General features: G+C 33.3%; 1 protein-coding gene across 7 annotated transcripts in view; it reads right to left on the reverse strand.

The window, feature by feature from the left end:
* Positions 1-20518, reverse strand: part of RBPJ (recombination signal binding protein for immunoglobulin kappa J region) — a 92898-nt gene that overhangs the window by 19142 nt on the left and 53238 nt on the right. For 4 of the 7 annotated variants that reach the window (XM_039848768.1, XM_039848767.1, XM_039848770.1 and 1 more), the window contains 2 exons: positions 16677-16715; positions 903-998 (listed from right to left, as the gene is read on the reverse strand). In XM_039848768.1, coding sequence (XP_039704702.1) covers positions 903-998; positions 16677-16715 — 135 coding nt within the window. Of the gene's footprint in view, positions 1-902; positions 999-14039; positions 14212-16676; positions 16716-20518 lie in introns of all 7 variants that reach the window. The other 3 variants (XM_039848772.1, XM_039848773.1, XM_039848771.1) reach the window with 2 other exon arrangements.

Genomic DNA, 20518 nt, shown 5'->3' on the forward strand with positions numbered 1-20518 from the left:
CTTATACATATGCTAAAGATAAAGGTTTCCTTTATCTCACAAACTCTAAGATTCCACTCATTCCTTTCAACCCAACACCCAAACACGAGTTTTCATTCCTTTTCTCACTTTAGTTTGGTACCTTTCTTCTAGCCAATCCAAAAAAATCTTTCATCTTTCCCCACAAACAAGCCTTTGTCCATGAAATGCTCAACAGAAAAATGCTGTCTGCAAGACAAAGACTAGAAAAATTATTAACGAGGAAATTCTAGGAATTAAGTGAAAAAAACAAACAAGATAAGTCTACAACCATACAACAAAAATGCTGACATTTATAAGATACTGTGACAAATTCTAAACATGAAGATTACTTTGTTATATTTTTGGCTTATCTGATTTGTAAGTCTTTTGTGTAGTACCCACATTCATGCAGTATGAGAGTTCCAAATCAGTTTTGCCTTTTTTCCCTTAATCTGAATAGGCACAGGGTCAAGGTTGGAAGAGGGCTGGGAGCCCTTTTCTTTACAATCACTCCATAGTTCAATTCAGGCATTTGTTTAGTCTTTTCCTTTTTGATATGGTACTTTTGGGGTCACATTTGTTTATAAAACTACATTTTCCACCAAAAAGAAAGCTACTTTTGAATGAGCTAATGTATTATAGAAATACTTACAGAACATCATGTAGCCCAAAAGAAAAATTATGATTACATTTTGTGATAGGGACTCAGATAGATGATCTTTACTAAATCTGCCATAATTTGCTTTCTTTCTCCTCTTCAACAGAGACAAACCCCCTATTTTTCATTTTGGACTTGCAAATAACCCAACAGAAACCATCCTCTTCCTTGCATATTAACATATCATTTGCAAATTCACGTGATAGCTACAATGAACAATCCACAAGAAAAACAATAATCTTACCTTTTTTCATTTCCATATGACTTCTGAGCAACTTTTGCATGAAGAATAAGTACTGTTTGATCCCCTCGCTCTTTTAAATAATTCCGCATAGCTTCCCTAAAATAAAATATAAACATTACTATTACAGAGGTGAGATTTAGAATATTTCTCATGCTTATAGTAATATTTAGAATATTACTATAAGCATGAGAAAAATGCTTATAAGTATTTTTTTATACAAGCAAACCTAAAAATGAAAGCAACACAAACCGATGAACTAAATTTAAGGAATATTATACAATGAGGCAATAAATAATGTTCATATGCAACTCTAAACTTTGTTCCTTAAAAAAAGAAACTGTCCCTCATTCTTGGGATTTATGCTGTAACTGAATTAAACCACAATTACAACTTCTAGAATCACTATATGCACTGCTAATCTGGCTTTAAACTGTTTACAAAATTAATGACATGCAATACTTTATATTTAAAAATCTAATCCCACCACCACTAACCCCTCTTCTCCAGCTATTAGAATGAGTGTTTTTCATTGAATACAAACCCATAACAAATCATTAGGTCATACGAATATATTATTACATGTTCTTAAAATAACAACCCTACATAATGACTGAGAAAGAACTATTATGTATATACAAACACATAATTATTCATAAGGGTGTTACTAAATATATAACAAAATTTAAGAAAGCCTAATTGGAATTAGTGAAAAACTGAATTAAATTTTGGAAAAAATTACAATGTTAATTCTTTCAAGTAAAAGTACTCCGACTACCTATTACTGTGTATACATTATATGAAAAGTTCAAAGTGTTGAATATATTTATTCACCCAATATTTTGCTAACCAATACTACAAAGAACACAAGGTCTACGCAGATCAAACTTAAATAACTGAATCGGCAGACTCTCAATTCTGAAGGTTTCTCTTTTTTTTCGCATTGCAAAATTAAAGCAAAGATGTTTCAAAGACGATCAAGAAACACTTTTAATAAGTTAAATGCTGTTTTATTTATATCATAAATAAATGACACAGGTATAAGAGGACAGCTACACAGCAGATGTGGAGAATTCTAAACTTGTAGTACTTAGAGAAACTAAGTAGCCTGGGGCAAATCATTCAACCTCAGTTTCTTTTCTGATAATAGGTAATAATGCTGACCTAACACAGTGGTTGTGGGGATCAAATAAGATAATCTAGATGACAGCACTTATGTTTATTGACTGAAAACCTGTTAGCTGCAATGAGGACAGGTAACACTGGGATCCAACAGATTAAATAAATCCCTATCCAAGTACTGTGAAGACAACAGTTAGTAAAACAAATTGTAATGCAATAACATCATCCAAATAGAAGTATGAGCAGAAGTACCAATAAGGGGATATCTATGTATGGGGGTGGGGGGAGGGCAATAAAGGGCTAAATGCCAGGAAAAATTTCTTAGAAGAAGTGTTCTAAAGGAAAAGGAGCAGACAGGAGTGAGAGGAATGAATAAGGCATTCTGGGATATGCACGTAGTATGGACAAAGTCATGAATGACCCTGCACCTTTGGGTATGTGAGATGTTGGGACTGAGGAGTAAGGCAGCTACAACAACAAAACAGCAGCAGCTAATATTTCTTGAGTATTTACTGTGTGCCAGGTCTCAAACTAAGCATTTTAAATGCATCATTTCATTTAATCCTCAGAATCCAGATAGGTAAGTATTGTTAATATCATTTTTAATGTCTTGCCCAATATCTTGCAATTAATAAGTGGCAGTCAGAAACTGAAACAAATTCTCTTAAGATTTTAAAGTAAGCCACGGCAGTGAATAAAGCTCATAGCTGGGTAGAGTGGAAGTGTAAAGGCCTGCCAAATTGACAACCTGACATTTGTAAACTTAAATGTTAAGTATGAAAGTTTAAGCTAATTCATGTATTATCACTCCGATAGATGATAAAAATGGCAGCAACTAATAAAAATTTTAAGAAATCTAGAGAAAAACTTAAAGTGTTTTAAAAAATCTATCTTTGAAGATTGAGAAAAGATTTAATTTTTTCTTAACCCATTATAGAAAATCACCATGCTGTGGAACCTGGATTTTCAATCTACACAAAAGGCAGTAACAGATCTTGAGGTTTTTAAAACATAAATTAATTTTCCTTTTTAGTTAATTCTAGTGGTGGAATAGAGAAAGGATTAGAAAGCAGAGAGACAAGACAGACTTGGAAAAAGGCTGATAAATTAAGAAAGAGGCAAGAGAAGATACTAGAGGAAATGAAAAAGACTTAAGAATGACTCATATCTTTTGTTTTGGGAGAAGTGGGTATACACATTAATAGGCTCTGTTTGACAAATGTCAACACCCTGGATTGACTACTCCATGCTGGAAGTATTCAATAAGTTGTTGGAAATACCCATCTGTAGTTCCAGACAGGGGTCTGGGCTGCAAAAGTGGAGTTCGCTGGCATACAGTTGGCAAACGAAGCCATGTAAGTGAATGAAATCTCTGAAAGGAAATGCAGTGACAGGAGAGTCAAGAAGAAAATGTATAAACTGGTAAGGAGTAGAACTAGGAATACTTATTAGATGCTATGGAAGGAGACAACCTCGAAAAAAAGAGGGGAACAATCAAAAAATGAGATGCTACAGAGGTCGAAGTCACTTTAATTTTAGTAAGAAGTCTAACAAATGCCAGCAAACAGAAAACCTTACAAGTTATTTCAAAAATGAGAGAGGTCATTATAATGTCCATTTGGAAACACCCTCTAGGTAATGAAAGAAGCTGACTATGGACAAGTAAAACAACTAAAGATCAGTTATCAAAGGACCAACTAATGCTGGGATCCATAAATGATGGTGCCAATTCCCACTAACATCCCAAAGTGGGAACAGAGAGAGCGTATTCTCAAACCTGCTGGGTACTAGACAAGAAGTGCAGCCGAGGAAGGATAAAGATGATGAGGGATTTGAGGTGTTCCTAAGTCAGTGACTGACCTAAGAGTTCAGGGTGAATAAGAAAACAAAAGAAAACCCAAGACAAGGCCGTTACTTTGACAAAAATGGCACAGATGTCTAGTCTCTGGCATAAAACCTGAAAAGCTGTGATACATTTGAAAAGAAAAATTTTAAGTGGCAAGTGTATTTTCTCCACACTAAATTCTATCTTCATTTATAGTCTGTTATATCATTTAGCAATTACTTGCCATGTTTGTCAGATTTCATGTCTTTTTTTCTTGTCTTCCCAGACTATAAAGTCTTTTAAGATGTACTATTAGGCACATTTTAGAAATGGGAGAGAGATTAAATAACTTTCTCAAGGTGATACTGAAGACCCAGGATTCAAACTGAGGCAGTCTGGCTCTCAAGGACAAAATTATACTATCAGATATTTTGCAATGGTTAGGGGTACAGTTTTGGTGTGAAGCAAACAGGGGTCTGAATCTTTTAACTCCTGTCACTTACTAAACCTGAGTTTTCTCAACCTGTAAAAAAAATAGTAATACCTCATATAGTGAGAAAAAAAATTAAAGTAAGTTAGCCTTACTGACAAATACCAAGTGTCAGTAAACTCTACCTATTATTATTATTTTCTTAGAAAGGGTGCAGAAGAAACAGGTGACTGCAATTGAAGTTTAAGAGCAGAGATGAAAAGGACCTGGAGGTGAAGTATCAGACTTGTTTGTAAGGCACCCGTTTTGCAAGCACATCAAGTAAGCTGGACATTTACCCAATTTCCCATTAAAGATTTACCAAAAGCCTATTACGTCCCAGGCACTGGTATCATGCTAGTTGCCTGTATTGGAAGTAACTCTCCACAATTATGATCGTGACAAATGATTTCAGATCTCAAGGTGTTTGATGAATGCAAGATGACAATTGCAGTTTTTCTGTCTTTCCCTTCATATTTACAATACAAATTCCTGGGAAAAAAACTAGAACCTTAAGGTAATCACTAACAATAGCTGCCTCGTATTATAACTTGCCATATAACTTCATTAGAAAAAAAAAACAACTTTGCTTTCTTAATAGCAATTCTCTAGCAATTAAAGGTTGATAATTTATTTCTGGGAACTTAAGGAGCCATAAAAAAAAAAAAGTAAACTCTAAAGAAATACAATTAAACAGTAAAGCCCATGGAATGATAGCCCATGTGCTTTTCATCCACATAGAATAAGGTTTCATCGACTGAAGAGGTTTCAATTTCACCACTGTTGGCATCTTGGGCAAAATAATTCTTTGTTGTGAGGGGAATGGCCTGTGCACTGCAGAATATTTAGCAGTATCTCTAGCTTCTCCCCATTAGAAAGCTAATAGTGCCCTTCCTCAAACTGTGACAATCGAAAATGACTCCAGATATTGCTAAATGTCAAGGGGTAGAGAAGGAGGTCACCTGAGTTGAAAACCACTGGACTAAAGAAAACCAATAACATTCCAACAAAATGTCAAAGTCATCCATTGTTTTAAGAAAGAAGGAAGGAAATTTTATCACTAGAAAACATAAGGTAGGTGCTGTAAGATTACTAGTAGAGTTACTACTTTGTATTACTGAATTGTTAAAAACAACAAAGTTAAAACTCATAATTTGTTGGAAGTTACTATTCTAATAAGTTTTTAAGTGTATTCTGTTAATTTCAATTAATAAATCCCTATAATAAAAATATTCATTCTGAATAAAAAACAATTAAAAATTATTTGAAGAACACCATGGAGCAACTACTTTTGAAAAAAGTAACATGGAAGCTTAACTATTTAGAAAAGCAAAAACTTTTACTTTTATCAATATTTTTAAACATAAAATCATGGTAAATGCCATTCTAATCTGACATGTTTAAACCATCTATCATTATTTCTTGTCAATTTTTTTGGCTGTGTTTTCCTTAATAAAATTCAAACTTTTTAATCAGCAAACAAAATTCACAAAAAGAATATCTTTATGGTGCTAACCCCCATTCTGAAAACAGACCCCTTACTTCCTCACCACATTCATATAAACCTCCATGATTGGGGCAAGGGGTAAATAAGTGATTTAAACTAGACCTCTGCATGTGTATGGGGGTCGGTGGAGTGAGTTGGGAGGTAACCAGAGCCAACACCAACTAAAGGTTGGATGTCCAGACAGTCATCCTTACCAAGAGGCTGAGTCCCTATACTTCTCAAACCGGATTTTTGTCACTTGTGAAATCCAAATTTAACATTCCAACATAAACTGTCATCTAGTAAAGAAACCTATTAGTAATTACACACACAAACACCCCCTCCAACCTGCAAACATTTTAGAGAGCTGCAGAGTACACTTTTAGGTAGAGTACTATAGACCAGTGGTCAGCAAACCTAGCAGTCCGTTTTTTTACTCTCTAGAAGCTAAGAATGCCATCTATTTTTTTTTTTTTAAGGGTTGTTAAAAAAGAAAGGAAGTCTATGCAATGGAGATAGTATATGGACCTAGACGCCTAAAATGTGTAGTACTAGCTCCTTACAGAAAACATTTGCTTGAAAAGGACAAACAGAGACTCAGGGACATGAACACTGGACTAGTTAGTGGTTACCAGAGGTAGGGGTGGGGGGAGGAGAGAAGAGGTAGACAGGGTAAAGGGTCAAATAACGGGGATAGGGAGGGTGAAGTGGGTAAAGGGGATCAAATATATGGTAGCTGAAGGAAACTGGACTCTGGGTGGTAATCACACAATAGAATATATAGATGTCAAATTATAATGTACATCCGAAAATTATATAATTGTATTAACCAATGTTACCCCAATAAACTTAAAAAAAAAAAATTGCTGACCTCTGCAGAGGCAATAAAAAAATAAAAGGATTGTAAAAGAAAAAGTTGCAAAACAGAATGAATAATGACATGCTACATTTTTTGACCAATTAAGTTTATTCCTGGTTGACATTTAACAAAGGTTTTCTTTTTAAAAACTCTTCCTCAAATTTGAACTCTTCTCACTTTTATTTCGGAATGTTCCCCCCACCCTCGCAATAAAAAAAACCATGGAGCTGCCCCATTTCTGTCAGATTCCAGCAGTTACAAGTCTTTCACACCATCTCAGACAACACTTTTCAAAGTGAGTTCCACAACAGTTATGATGTGCAACGAAGAGGACCCAACTCAAAGAAGTTTAAGAGAAACTAGATCAAATACAGTGAAACCAATTCTTTTACCACAGGACTGAAAACGATAATCTGGAGACATTGCCAACAAACTCTCTCCTAACACTAATGAAACATTAAGGCAGCTACACTAGGTTTCTACAACGATGGTACAGGTCACGTCCCTAGGAGAACGCCAGCAAATCTCATTTCATTTCCTCCTTATAATAAAAGTAAAAGTAAACTCGCATAAATCTGTGGAAGTAAATATATAGACAAACTGCTTCAAATCCTGTCACACAGCCAAGAGATAAATCCTTTCAAGTTCTGATAAACTCTTCATGGTTTTTATTCCCCCTCCCAAATAGACAGGTGGTTACACTGTAAGGATTGGGTCACCAGCACTTCTGTGTTTTATTATTTTAAAAGTTTACTTGGGACATAAACCGTTTTACAACTTACTTAAGGCTTTATAGTCTGTAGAGAAAAATCTGAGACTTGAGGATTTTGAGAACATGTAACAGTAGCGGTACTAACATTCAAAGAGAGGTCATCATCTTGGTTAAGATTTTTTGCCTAGTTTATCCGAACTTGGCTCCGTGAATCTCAGGGACCACGCAGACACTTTCGATTCTATCCCGTTATCTTCTTCCCCCAAATTGCCCTACAAACATATGACTGGCCTAAGAAAAGTTGACTATTAGTTGTAATCACTTTTATATAAATTATTTACTGTACATGAACTAATTACTAGACTAATACTATATAAAGCAAAAGTCACACATTACTATTAATGTAGATTAACATTATGGTTTTATTTTACTATAAATCTAAATTCATTTCATGTCTACTTAGTATACATGGTGTTTGTTACTTCATGGTTGTCTCATGATAAAGTAAAAGGAGAATCCATGACTAGGTTAAAGTGACTACTAGAAAAGGGCCAAAACAGACATTAATCTGACCTAAGTCAATAATATAAAAAGTGAATGGTTCGATTCTCTTGTCACAAACGAAGGGGCTAAATCATAAACAGGCATAGTAAACAGTAACGTTAGCTTTATAATCCAGGGTAGACAAGGAGAATACATTGTTTTAAGAGTCTCATTAGGCACTGGTAAAATATTTCAAAATTGCATGCTATGGAAGAAAAAGAGATTCAAAAAGAAAAAAATGGGGGCTTGCTTAAAGTCAATGGAATCCCAAAATTAATATACAGTACTTATAAAATAAATATAACCAAAAGTGATGTGAACAGATACGGAGGCTATTTCTTAACTATCACCTTAGGATGTTATTACTTACTCCAGGGTAACCTTCAAATGAAGCCAATAAGGAACTTCAGAAACTGAGTTTTTTCATAGTCTGACCAAAGCAGTAATGGAGGTATGTACAAGTACAGTGAGAACAAAGAGGGGTGGCAGTGAAACCGACAGGGGTGGGGCTTCCAAAAAAAGTGTTAGTTCAAGTGACCGATAAAAGGTTTTTCAGCAGAGAAAACAAAATAGTTCAAAGGATTACAGAGAATCTTAAAGAAATTTACCTGATAAAGGAAATCCTGATACTAAATGAATTCAAGCAAAAGCATGAGATACTAATTTGCAGTGTTGTAGAGGGGAAGAAAGTTAAGACTATATGCCTGTGAAGGCTGCTTATAACACAAGAGTCTTCAAGATTCCAGTTCTAACCCTTTGGTTATTGACAACAGGGCAAAGTCGCTTAGTAAATACATGGGGTATTAAGCTGAATAACATCTATGTATTTCTAAAGAATGTAGTACAGTCCTGCTGTAGTCATGACTTCAGAACTCAGAACTACTCTTATACAGGGACAGGCACACTCATTGTGATCCCTTCAGCATTCTGGAAATTGCCTAACTGCACTGCAACTAATGTTTTCATTGATGATAACAGGCTCAAAATTACAAAAGAAGAAGTCCCCACAATAAAAGAACAATTATTTTCATACGTTAGTATAAGATCTGGTTATTCTCTTTTGTTTTTGAATCCAGTCAGTTATACCTGTGAGCCAAATTAAAGGGACTATTTCAAGACAGTGGAACATCCTTAAGAGTTAACACTCAATTTCTATCATAAATATTTCTGAAAGAATACAGTATTTTTTTTAAAAAAGTGAATCCATAGTAATGCTGAATAGTATATAATGTTAATTATTCTTAATCAAAAATTTAAACTCTGTGTATGTATAATTGTGCTTAGAACACTATCCCCAAAATATCAATCTCTAAATAACAAGATATTTTTTCAATATTGGTTAATTTGGAAGATGGAGGTAAAAACAGAATAGGGTAGGTTTAAAAGATTTTTTTTTTTACAGGGAAAGAAACCCTCTCTGAATTAAACTCTCCACCCCTGCCCATACACATACCACAATGCAAAGAGACAAAATTCCTTTGAAAATATTTTTGATCAAATAAAAGACACTAAAATTTTCCTAATAGGAAAAACTCTTTAAAGGAGAAATAAAAAAACATGGTTAAAAAGAGCCAGAAGGGACTTAAATGTGCTATACTATCACAAGGGAAAATATCCTGATTTTTAACTTTGCATTCAAAATTAAATTATCACAGAATTGGTCACTGATTTTACATTAAAATTTTGTTTTATACAAACTGTTTTTGCTAAATTTGGTTTATTCTAGCATTGATAATAAAGAATAAAAATTTGTAAGTTTGCCCTCCTGAAGAAACTTTAAAAGAAAGTTCACCCAAACTCTCCCCAGAAGATACACTAATTTTTTTAAAGGTATTTTTAAAGAATAAAAGCTACTAAAATTTTTTACAGCTTTACTGAGATTTAATTGAAATAAAACACATTTATTTTCAAGTGTACAATCTGGTAGGTTTTGGCATATGTATACATTATCACCAAAATCCACGTAAAGATAGTCATCATTCTCAAATTTCTCTTCTGCCTCTTTATAATCCTTCCTCCTGTCTCTCCCCACTCCCATAAAACCACTGATCTGGTTTTGTCATTATTGATTACTCTGCGTTGTCCAGAATTTTACAGAAGTGGAACCATACAGCATGTACTCTTCTTTTACTATTTTTTTAGAATATTAAGCATAATCATCATAAGATTCACCTGTGTTGTGTGTATCAATAGTTTATTCCTCTTTATTGAATAGAAATGCATGTAGGATAGACTGAAAATTGTTGATCCACTTATGTGTTGGCAGGTATTTGGGTTATGCCTGTATGGCTACTACAACTAACACTACCACTAACAACTGTATTCAAATCTTTGTATACACGTTTTTATTTTTCTTGACTAAATATGTAAGAATAAAATAAATGGCTGGGCCATATGGCGGGGGTCTTTAACTTAAGAAAGTGCCAAATTATTTTCCAAAGTTATACTATTTTGTATACTCACTCCAGTGTAGGAGAGTATGTTGTTCCTAATAGGTATATAGTGGTATCTCACTGTGATCTTAATTTACATTTCTCTAATGGTTATTTGCCATATGTATATATTGCTTAGAGAAGTACCTATTAAATCATTTTCCTATTTAATAAATGAGTAATTTCCTTATTATTGACTTTGAGAGTTCCTTTCATAATCTGAATGAATGCCTTATTCCTAATTTTGATGAGGTAAATCAAAGTCTTCCATAGATAATGCTTTTGATGTTATATCTAAGAAATCTTTGATTAACCCAAGGTCACAAAGATTTTCTCCTTTAATGCTGTATAATTTAAAGTTTTAGTTTTAGGTTTATTTCCAGCTAATTTTTATGTATGGTTTTAGGTATGAATCATAGTTATTTTGTGTATATAAATAGCAAGAGCATATGGATATCCAATTGCTCCAGAATTCTTTGTTAAAAACCCTTTAACTATAAATTGCCTTTCCACACCTTGATTGAAAAATATGTATCTCAAGGATAATTTCCATTCACTGCTCTATTACAGTGATCTACTTGGCTATCTTTACACCAATAATCTTGATTACTGTAGCTTTATATCAAGTTTTGCAATCAGGTAGTATTAGTTCTTGCTGCTTTTTTTCAAGTTTGTTTTGACTATTCTAGGTCATCTGCATTTCCACTTAAATTTTAGAAACAGCTTTCAACTGCTACAAAAAGCCTAATGGGATTTTCACTGAAATTATACTGAATCCACAGATGATTTTGGAAAGAAGTGACCTTTAAACAATGTTGAGTCTTCTGCTCAAAGAATATTTATTTAGGATTTCGAGTTCTCTTCAGGAATGTTTGGTAGTTTTCAGTGTATAGTTTTAGTACAGTAGAGTTTTAGAAAATCTGTTAGATTTTTCTCCGAAAAATTACATATTTTTGATGCTACTGTAAATAGAATTATTTTTTCAATTTTAATTTCCCACTATTCATGACTAGTATGGAAAATAGTATATTTTATATATTGATCATGTATATCCTACAACCTTGTTAAACTCACTTATTAGTTCTAGTAGTTTTGAAGACTCTGTAGAAGTTCCTATATAGATAATCTTGACGTCTGCAAATAAAAAGTTTTACTTCTTTCTTTCCAATCTGGTCGCCTTCCATTTCTTTTTCTGGCCTTATTGTACTATACAGAAACTTTACTATAATGCTACGAAAGTGCTGAGAGTGGACACCCTTGCATTGTTCCTGATCTTGAGAGAAAACATTCAGTCTTTCACAATTAAGTATGCTGCTAAATATATTCTTTTTCATGTGTATCTTTTATCAAAATAAGGAAATTCCATTCTATTCCTAGTTGGATGAAATCCCTTGAGATGACTATATGATTTTCCTTTTTTGTTCTGTTAATATATTGAATAACACTGACTGATTTCTATTTCTGAGATAAATCTCATTAGGTCATAATGTATTATCCCTTCCACATATTGTTATTTATTTTGAAAATTTGTTAAGACTTTTTACTCTATGTTCACAAGGAATATTGGTCTATAGTTTTATTTTCTTGTATGTCTTTGCTTTTAATAACACGGCAATGCTGTCCTCACAGAATGAATTGGGAAGTATGTCCTGCTCTTCGATTTTCGGGAAGAGTATATATAGATGACATGATTTATTTCTTAAATGTATGGTAGAGTTCAACAGTAAAATCATCTGAGCCTGTAGTTTTCTTTATGGGAAGACATATAATTACAAATTCAATTTCTTTAGCTATAAGGGCTGTTTCTTATTGAGTAAGCTTGGGCAGTTTGCTAGTTTCAAGAAATTTGTACATTTCTTCAAAAGTTGTAAAATTTATTAGCAGAAAGTTATTTATAATATTTGCTTGTTATTCTTTAAATATCTGTAAAATCTGTAGTGATGTCACCTTCCTCATTTTTGACAGTAATCTGTACAGAATCAGATTTCCATTGGATATGACTGTCCTGCTTTGAAGGAGTTCTTTAACATTTATTGTAGCTCATGCCTGTTTGTGATTATTTTTTAGTTTTTTATGTCTAAAAAGGTCTTAATTTTGCCTCCACTGAGAATAAAATTTTAGGTTGCTATATTTCTCTCCTTGGGTACTTTAAAGCTCTTGCTCTACTGTCTTCTACCTAGCAAGGTTTCAGATGAAAAACCTCCTGTCATCCTTATTTTTGCTCCTCTGTATATAATTTATCTTTCTTCTCTTTTGCTTTTAACATTTTCTCTTTATCACTGACTTTAAGCAATTTGATTATCATGTGCTTCAGTGTAGGTTTTGCACTTGGGGTTCACTGAGTTTCTTGGAACAGTTTTCATCAAATTTAAAAAATGTTCAGCTGTTATTTCTTCACATATTCTTTTAGTTATAACCTCTCCTCCTTTAATGACTCCAATTACATGTATCTTAATCCTCTTGAATAAAAAACACAGCTCACTAAGCATATTTTTTTTCAGACTTTTCTCTATGGGATTCATTTTGGATAGTTTCTATTGCCATGTCTTCAAGTTCACTAATCTTTCATTAGTGGTGTATTTCTGCAATTAATCCCATCGAGTGTATTTTTCTCATCTTAAGTACTGTATGTTTTTCATCTCTAGAAATATGATCTGTATCTTCCCTTTTTTTTATCTTCCATGTTCTCTCTTTAACTTGTTTAATCTCTCCTCTAGCTCAGGGATATGCAATTAAAGCCTGAAGACCAAATCCAAACTATCACTTATTTTAGAAATAAAGTTGTATTCTAGTATACAGACTCATCCATTGGTTTACATATTGTCTACATTTGGTTTTAGGCTACAACGGAGTAGTTCCAACAGAGGGTGTATGGACTACAAAAAACTAAACTTCACCACCTGACCCTTTAAAGAAAATTTCTGTAAACTCCTGATCTTAGCATCTTGAACATATATAAGATAAATATAACTGTTTTAATGCCTTTGTCTATCACCTGTGTCATTTCTGGGTTAGCTTTAATTGACTGGTTTTTCTCCTCATATGAATTCATATTTTCCTGCTTCTTAGTATGACTAGGATATTTTGATTGAATATTAAGACACAATGAATTTTACCTTTTTGAGTGCTGGATATTTGTCTATTCCTATAAATATTTTTAGCTTTGCTCCGGTACAGTTATTTGGGAAGAGTTTGATCCTTTCAATCTTGCTTTTAAGTTGTTAGATGAAACCAGAGCAACATTTAATCTAGGCCTAATTTTGTACCACTACTGAAGCAAAACTCTTCTGAATACTGAATACTCTAGTCCATGTGCTGTGAATTATGAGATTTTTCCACACTGGCTATTGAGAACAGGTACAATTTGTAGTCCTGAGTGAACTTTAGAAATTCTTGCCTCTAATTCTTTGGGTTGGTTCTCCTCCACGTCCCCAATCTTGGGTAGTTTCCTCACACACATGTGCTGATCAATACTCAGCTGAAGACTGAGGGAACCTCTGTAGATCTCTGGAACTCTGTGTAGCACTTTCCTCTCTACTTCTCTGCCCTGGAAACTCTAGCCACCTTGGCCTCTCTCGATTCCCAACTCCATCACGTCAAGGTGCTTACTAGGCTCCACCTGGATTTCCCTCCTTATATCACATCCTGGAAACTCTCTCCAGACACTAAGCTGGAGCAATCGCAGGGCTCACCTCATTTGTCTCCTGTCTCTCAAGGATCACTGTCCTTTCTTGCCTGCCGTCCAATATCTTGAAAACCGCTGTTTCATATATTTTTGTCCAGGTTTTTAGTTGTTTCAGGCCGAAGAGTAATTCCAGTCCCTGTTACTCCATCTTGGCCAGAAGCAGGCAGTCCTAAAAGCTACTAAAATTTTCCAAACAGGGATAACTGCTTAAAGGGTAAATGGAAAATCATAATAAAGTAGATGGGGCCTAACTATATTATTGTATATATTTATGGAAAGGAATTTTTCCTCATATTTATTATCATTGTCTTGATTGCTATTTTTATAGAGGTATCCATTAAAGTAACTAATTTATTCATCAAAATATATTTTAATGTTAGGAGTCACTCCAACATACTGCTGTTGGTAATGAAATAAAAATATTTATCTATTAAATTTTAAATTTCAAAATGTCTATATATGTGAATTAAGCAATTCCACTAGAATTCTTTCAAGACATATAAAAATAAGTAATTAAAAATATTATTTACACGGACTTGTAAGACAAGTTATATTTTCTAAGCCCACTTGATCTGGAATATTTATGTAATATCTTTTTTAAAAAGTTTTTAAAAAAAATATTGAAGCTAATTTCAAACTTAAGGAAAAGTTGCAAAAGTAATATAAAGAATTCCTAGTCCCTTTCCCCAGACTCTTCAAATTTGTTAACGTTACCATATTTGTATACTACATTTTAAAACTATTTAATAGCACACTATAGACATAAAGCCCCTTTACTCAAAATACTTCAGTGTTTATTTCTTAAAACAAAGACACTCTCTTATATAATCACAATGCGATTACCACTGATACAGTATTTGTATCCGCAGGTTTTACTCAACATGTTGCTATTTCCCACTAATGTTCTTTATTGGGAAGAGGGGAAGGAGCAGTGTTGAGAAACTACCACCATCAAGCCAAATCAGGATAGCCATCAGTTTTTCAAAATTCAGTTGAGCTGCAAAAGATGTGCAGATGTTCATTTATATGTTTTCTATGGCTGATTTGGGGATAAACGAAGAGTTGAAAAGTCACAAAAGACTCAGTATAACTCAAAAAGCCCAACGTTTCTTAACTGGCCCATTACAGAAAATGTTTTCCAACTCCAGCTTTAGAGCAAAAGAAACTTTTCTCCTGGTCTAGGATTTAGTTGAACTTAGTTGTCATGTCTTGTTGGTCTCCTTTAATCTGGAATTCCTATCTTTGTTTTTCATGATCTTGAAAATTCTAAAGAGTAAATGCCATTAATTTTATAGAATGTCCCTCATTTATGCCTGTTGGATGTTTACGCATTGTAGCAACAACCCTATAAAAGTGATATGTGTCCCTCTCAGGATGCACATAATATTTATTTGTCCATTACTGGTGGCGTTAATTTTGATCACTTAGTTAAGGTGGTATCTGCTAGGTTTCTCCACTGTCATGTTATTATTTTTTGCTTTATAATTAATACATGCTTTGTGAGGGCACACTTAGAGACTATGTAAATATTTTGTTTCTCATTAGATTTTAAACCAATAGTTTAAGCACTCATTAATGATTTTTTGCCTGAAACAATTAACATTGTAGTGGTTACCAAAGTATGATTTTCTGGTTCCATCATTCCTTCTACATTAGGTAGATTTCTTCTGTACGGAAAAGCTATCTCCTCTCTTCTATTTACTGAATCATTTTTTAACTTGCTGTAGACTTCTAAATTGTCATTATATGGGTTTGAATCCATTACTATCATTATTAATTTTGATGATCAAAGTGCCTATGATTTGGCTACAGGGAGCCTCTTCAAGCTGGCTCCCTTTGAGTCCTTCTGGCATGTTCCCATCATTCTCTGAGTACGACAGCCTTTTAAAAGTGGAAATAACCCAAATGGCTATCAATATGAAATGTAAAATAAAAGCAGTGTGAAGACAATGTAGAGAACGAGGCAAAAGATATACAATTAAGAGGTATTAAAAGATATAGAACAATGGTCAAGTATGATGTCAGACTTTAAAAAGAAAAAAAAAATGACAGGCGTGTTTTATATGTATACAATTTTCTTAAAAGATACTAACAATTCAGTGCTAGCATTAACTAAAACTGTGAAACTGAGTGTCTTACTTTTTATTTTACAACCACTGACTGTCAGAACTTTTTAAAATCATTTTCAATACTTTTAAATTTAATATTTCTAACTAAAATATTTATAGACTCATTAAAAATGGGTAAAATCTTTGGTTTCCTATAGAATTCTTTTCTAAAAGCAATTATTAAGTGTCTTCAAGCGCCACTTAAAAATCAACAAATTGTGATAAGCTAAATGCCGCTAAATATAGCAAGCTATCTTTACATAGCAGCCTGTGTTATACTAACTACATAATATCCAAGATTAATTGTTCAAAGGTTTCAATTTCCCCTTTGAACTCCATCCTCTTATCCTGTTTTCTTGTTTTGTTTTGTTTTTTGGTGAGGGGGGAATGTGGGATAGGGAAGATGGTAATAAGCTTATAATGTAGATACCAATATTTCATAAACTTATTTTCAAGAGGACCTAATACAGTTTCTAAAATGGTAGGATCTAATACTTTTATGAAATGTTTGGGTGAAAGGCTAATATAATGCTTACCTAGTGAGCCGTTTAGGTGGAGGTCGCTCACCAAATTTTCTGGAAAAAATAAGAAAAAAAAATTAAATAGGCTGTATGTAATCCTCCTCAGCCAGCGTTTTAGGAACCATGAAATCTCCCCTAAAATGTATACTTCACCCCTACTGAACACCAGTGTGAAGAGAAATCCTCTAGTAAACATCTATACCCAGAAATAACAAAATACTTTAAAATGGTTCCTAACCAAACACAACACACCCTAAGTAGACCTTACACATCCACTATGAGTATGCAGCACACTGATTAGATGTGTGCTAGGTACCTTTCAGACATCCTGCAAAAAAAACCACTAACCAAAGACTTTCATCTCACACAATCTGCAGCACCCAGGAAAATCCTCACAGCTCAAGAGGTAGTGCAGAGTTCACAAGGGTTTATCAGGTGCTGGCACTATGCTATACATTTTTTATACATTATACTCTTTAATCATTATAAACTAATTCCATAAGGAACATACTGGCCCATTTCTAAAGATGTAGAAAGTGACATGCACAATGTCACAAAGCAAATTAAATGGCAGGCAGAGTCAAAATTTAAACCTAGATGTCGACTACTTCACTAGCTTATGATTCAGCACCCTTCAAAAAGAAATTGGCTAAATGAACTAACAGAACTGGTTGGGAAAGGGGCAAAGAGAAATGCACGCGCAGAGACAAGAAAGCATAATTTAGGCTGGAATTAGAATGCAGCATTGATGTTAAAAGAAAGGCTCTAGAGTAAGATTGGCTGAGTTCAAATCCATGATTTGGTATTTACTTGCTGTGTAACCCTAAAGTTACCCGACTTTCTAGACCTCAGATTCCTCATCTGTAAAAAGGGAACTAGGGTTATACTTACATGAAGAGTTGCTAAAAGGATTTAATGTGTTAATATACAGAAAACACACAGAATAGTGCTTGAAATGCAGTAAGTGCTCAATAAATGTTAGTGATTACAGTTGACCCTTGGACAACATGGGTTTGAACTGCACATGTCCACTTATACATCGGTTTTGTTTTGTTTTTTTTCCCAATAAATAACGTAAATGTATTTTCTTATGATTTTCTTAACAACATTTTCTTTTCCCTAGCTTACTTTATTCTAAGAATACAGTAAATAATACACAGAACATACAAACATGTGTTAATCGAATGTTTGTTATTGGTAAGGGATCTGGTCAACAGCTGGCTATTAGTAAAGAGTTTAGAATATCAAAAGTTATACTCAGATTTTTGACTGTGCAGGGGAAATGGCACCCCTAACCCCCATGTTGTTAAAGGGTGAACTGTATTACTCCTTTTTAGTTACAAATAGTTAAGCTAAAATAACAAAAGAAGTCAACTGTGATGTTAAGAAAGACAGGTTTAAGAAGAAATTAATTCTTAAGTGATGACCTATTTCCTTCAAAATAGGAAGTGAGGTCTTCTGAAACAGATGATGGAGGTATAGCACTTGAAGAAACAAAACCAAGAGAATTTTTTTAATTTTCTTTTTAAATCAAGGTTGTGGTTATTAAACAGGTTAAGTAGCTTGTCCATAATCAGTTATAGGCTGTAGACCCTAATTTGACTTAAGATTTCTCTATATTTGTGATGTTCCATAAAATTATTAACTTTGATGATAAAAGTCTTAGAATCCCATGCAGTTCATTTCATAGAGTAATTTAATGCTATGTGACATTGTTTACGATCTCATAATTTTCAAGCAACGGGTGTCTGTGACTTTGAATACTTTGGTGTTTTCATTAACTCTGAAATATTGAAAAGTGGCTTTAACTGAAGCAACACCAAAAAATGAGTAAATAACCCACATTTTTGTCAAAATTATTTATTATTAATTTTCTTTGATTCCATCCTATAAGATATTCCAATTGTGAAAAATCAAAAAACAAAACGCAATGTTTTACTAGTAACATTAGCAAGGCTGCTGAAGACTATAGGTTTAATAACACTAAACTGTTGGCTAATCCATGAATTACAATTATGGAATCAAAGGTAAAAATCTACTCTTGAATCTTTTTTTACAGGAGTTTTCTGACCCTTTGAAACTGATTAAATGTAGCATTATAGTATATGATTAAAATAAAACTGTCTTGCTAGATTAGATATAAAACAAACATGTTTAAACCAGTTCACCAAAAAAACCAAGTTTAAAACACTTCTTTGCATAAATATTTTAAAAGCAGAATAATATTTTATAAAGAGAAACAAAGTGGGGTGTGGCCAGAATCTACCTAAGGGCTTAAAATGGTGGAAATTTCAGAGAGAGACAGTCAACAAATGAGATTAAAACTTCTACTAACACCCCAACCATCAAGCACGCTCTGGGATCTAACACTGGATTAACACAGTGTTATTACGTGTCTAGTAGGAGACCCACTGCACTCAAAATTCAAGTGTCAACTGTTTTTTAGTGCTTTCAAAATTAGATTCACAACTTAATGTTAACTGTGGTCTTCTTTGGACATACCTAGTAGATAAAGTCAACAATTAAATTACATAGCATGCTTGTACAACTTCCCTCCTGCTCCCTTAGGAAACATGAGCAAGAGAACTCAACAGTTTGCCTGCTGAGCATTTCAAAATGATACATCATTCCATTTAGGTGTCATCCTCAGGCTAGGAATCTTTTAAATCTTAATAAGATCAAGTTGCTTCTTCAGTACATAATGAAGCAGCTAATAATTTTTGTGTGCAACTCAATCCTCTCTTTAATGCATATGCCATCATATGTCTATTTATCTCATTAAAACTAAACGGTTACTGCATCTATTGGAATGGGAAAATAGGTTTTCTGAGAAAATTCATGAAAGCCTTTAGTAGGTTTACAATGAATAATTCTTAGGGTCACAATTGAACTAAATTCTAATTATTTAATAAAATTCATAGGTCTACACATTAACAATTTGGTACTATATGCATCCTGCATATATCAAGATGTATTTTCCACTATGCATCTTATGTGCAACCAACAAATAAACTTCAAGAATTATCTACTATAAAAAGAACGTCCATCTTTAATCACAAACGACATAAGAAAATTCATAATTTAGTATTTATATTAGACAATTAAAATAACCTATTTTTCAGCAGAAACGAAAACAGCTATCAATCACTCAGAGACTGATTATCATTTAAAGATTAAGTTCTGTCTCCCTCTTGCAACAGGCAATAGTGAAATAGGCAGGTACAAATTTTTATCTTTATTTGAATTATACTTTAAAAACAAGTGTCTATCAACATGATCTGGGTTGACAACTGAACCAGAAATAAGCTGGACCAAGTTTAGACCACTTCTATGTAAGATTCTTTTCATAATAGGTCTATGGTATATGTAACATTGCAAAAAAAATCTAAATCCTTAAGTACCATAAAAACACTCAATATTATGAAATACTGAGTTAATTCCTCACACTAAGAGTCACTGCTATCCAATTTATCTTTTTATATTATAGGCTGTCCAATCTCATTTGCATGAGGTTTCTCAAATTTTATGCATACTAATAAAACATAGTTCTGATTAAATGTAATGATCAAAACAGTTATATATTTAAAGGAAAAAAGTTAGGAATCTGGTCTGTTTTTTTAAGTAACAAGCAAAAGTTAACAATATAAAGTTGATTATATTCCAACCCATGTCCATTCCTTCTTTTTCTGTTCTATAAACTTTTCCCTCAGATTGGGCCAGGCAAACAAAACACGAAAATCTATATGTCATCATTACCTAGTAATGATCATATAATACTATGGTTCAAGAAAATTTACATTATCCAAAATATCTATCGTAAGTATAATTTGAAGCTAGCAAATTCATTTTACTTTATC

Source organism: Pteropus medius, unplaced genomic scaffold (genome assembly GCF_902729225.1).
Source record: "Pteropus medius unplaced genomic scaffold, Ma_sr-lr_union100, whole genome shotgun sequence".
NCBI lineage: Eukaryota > Metazoa > Chordata > Mammalia > Chiroptera > Pteropodidae > Pteropus > Pteropus medius.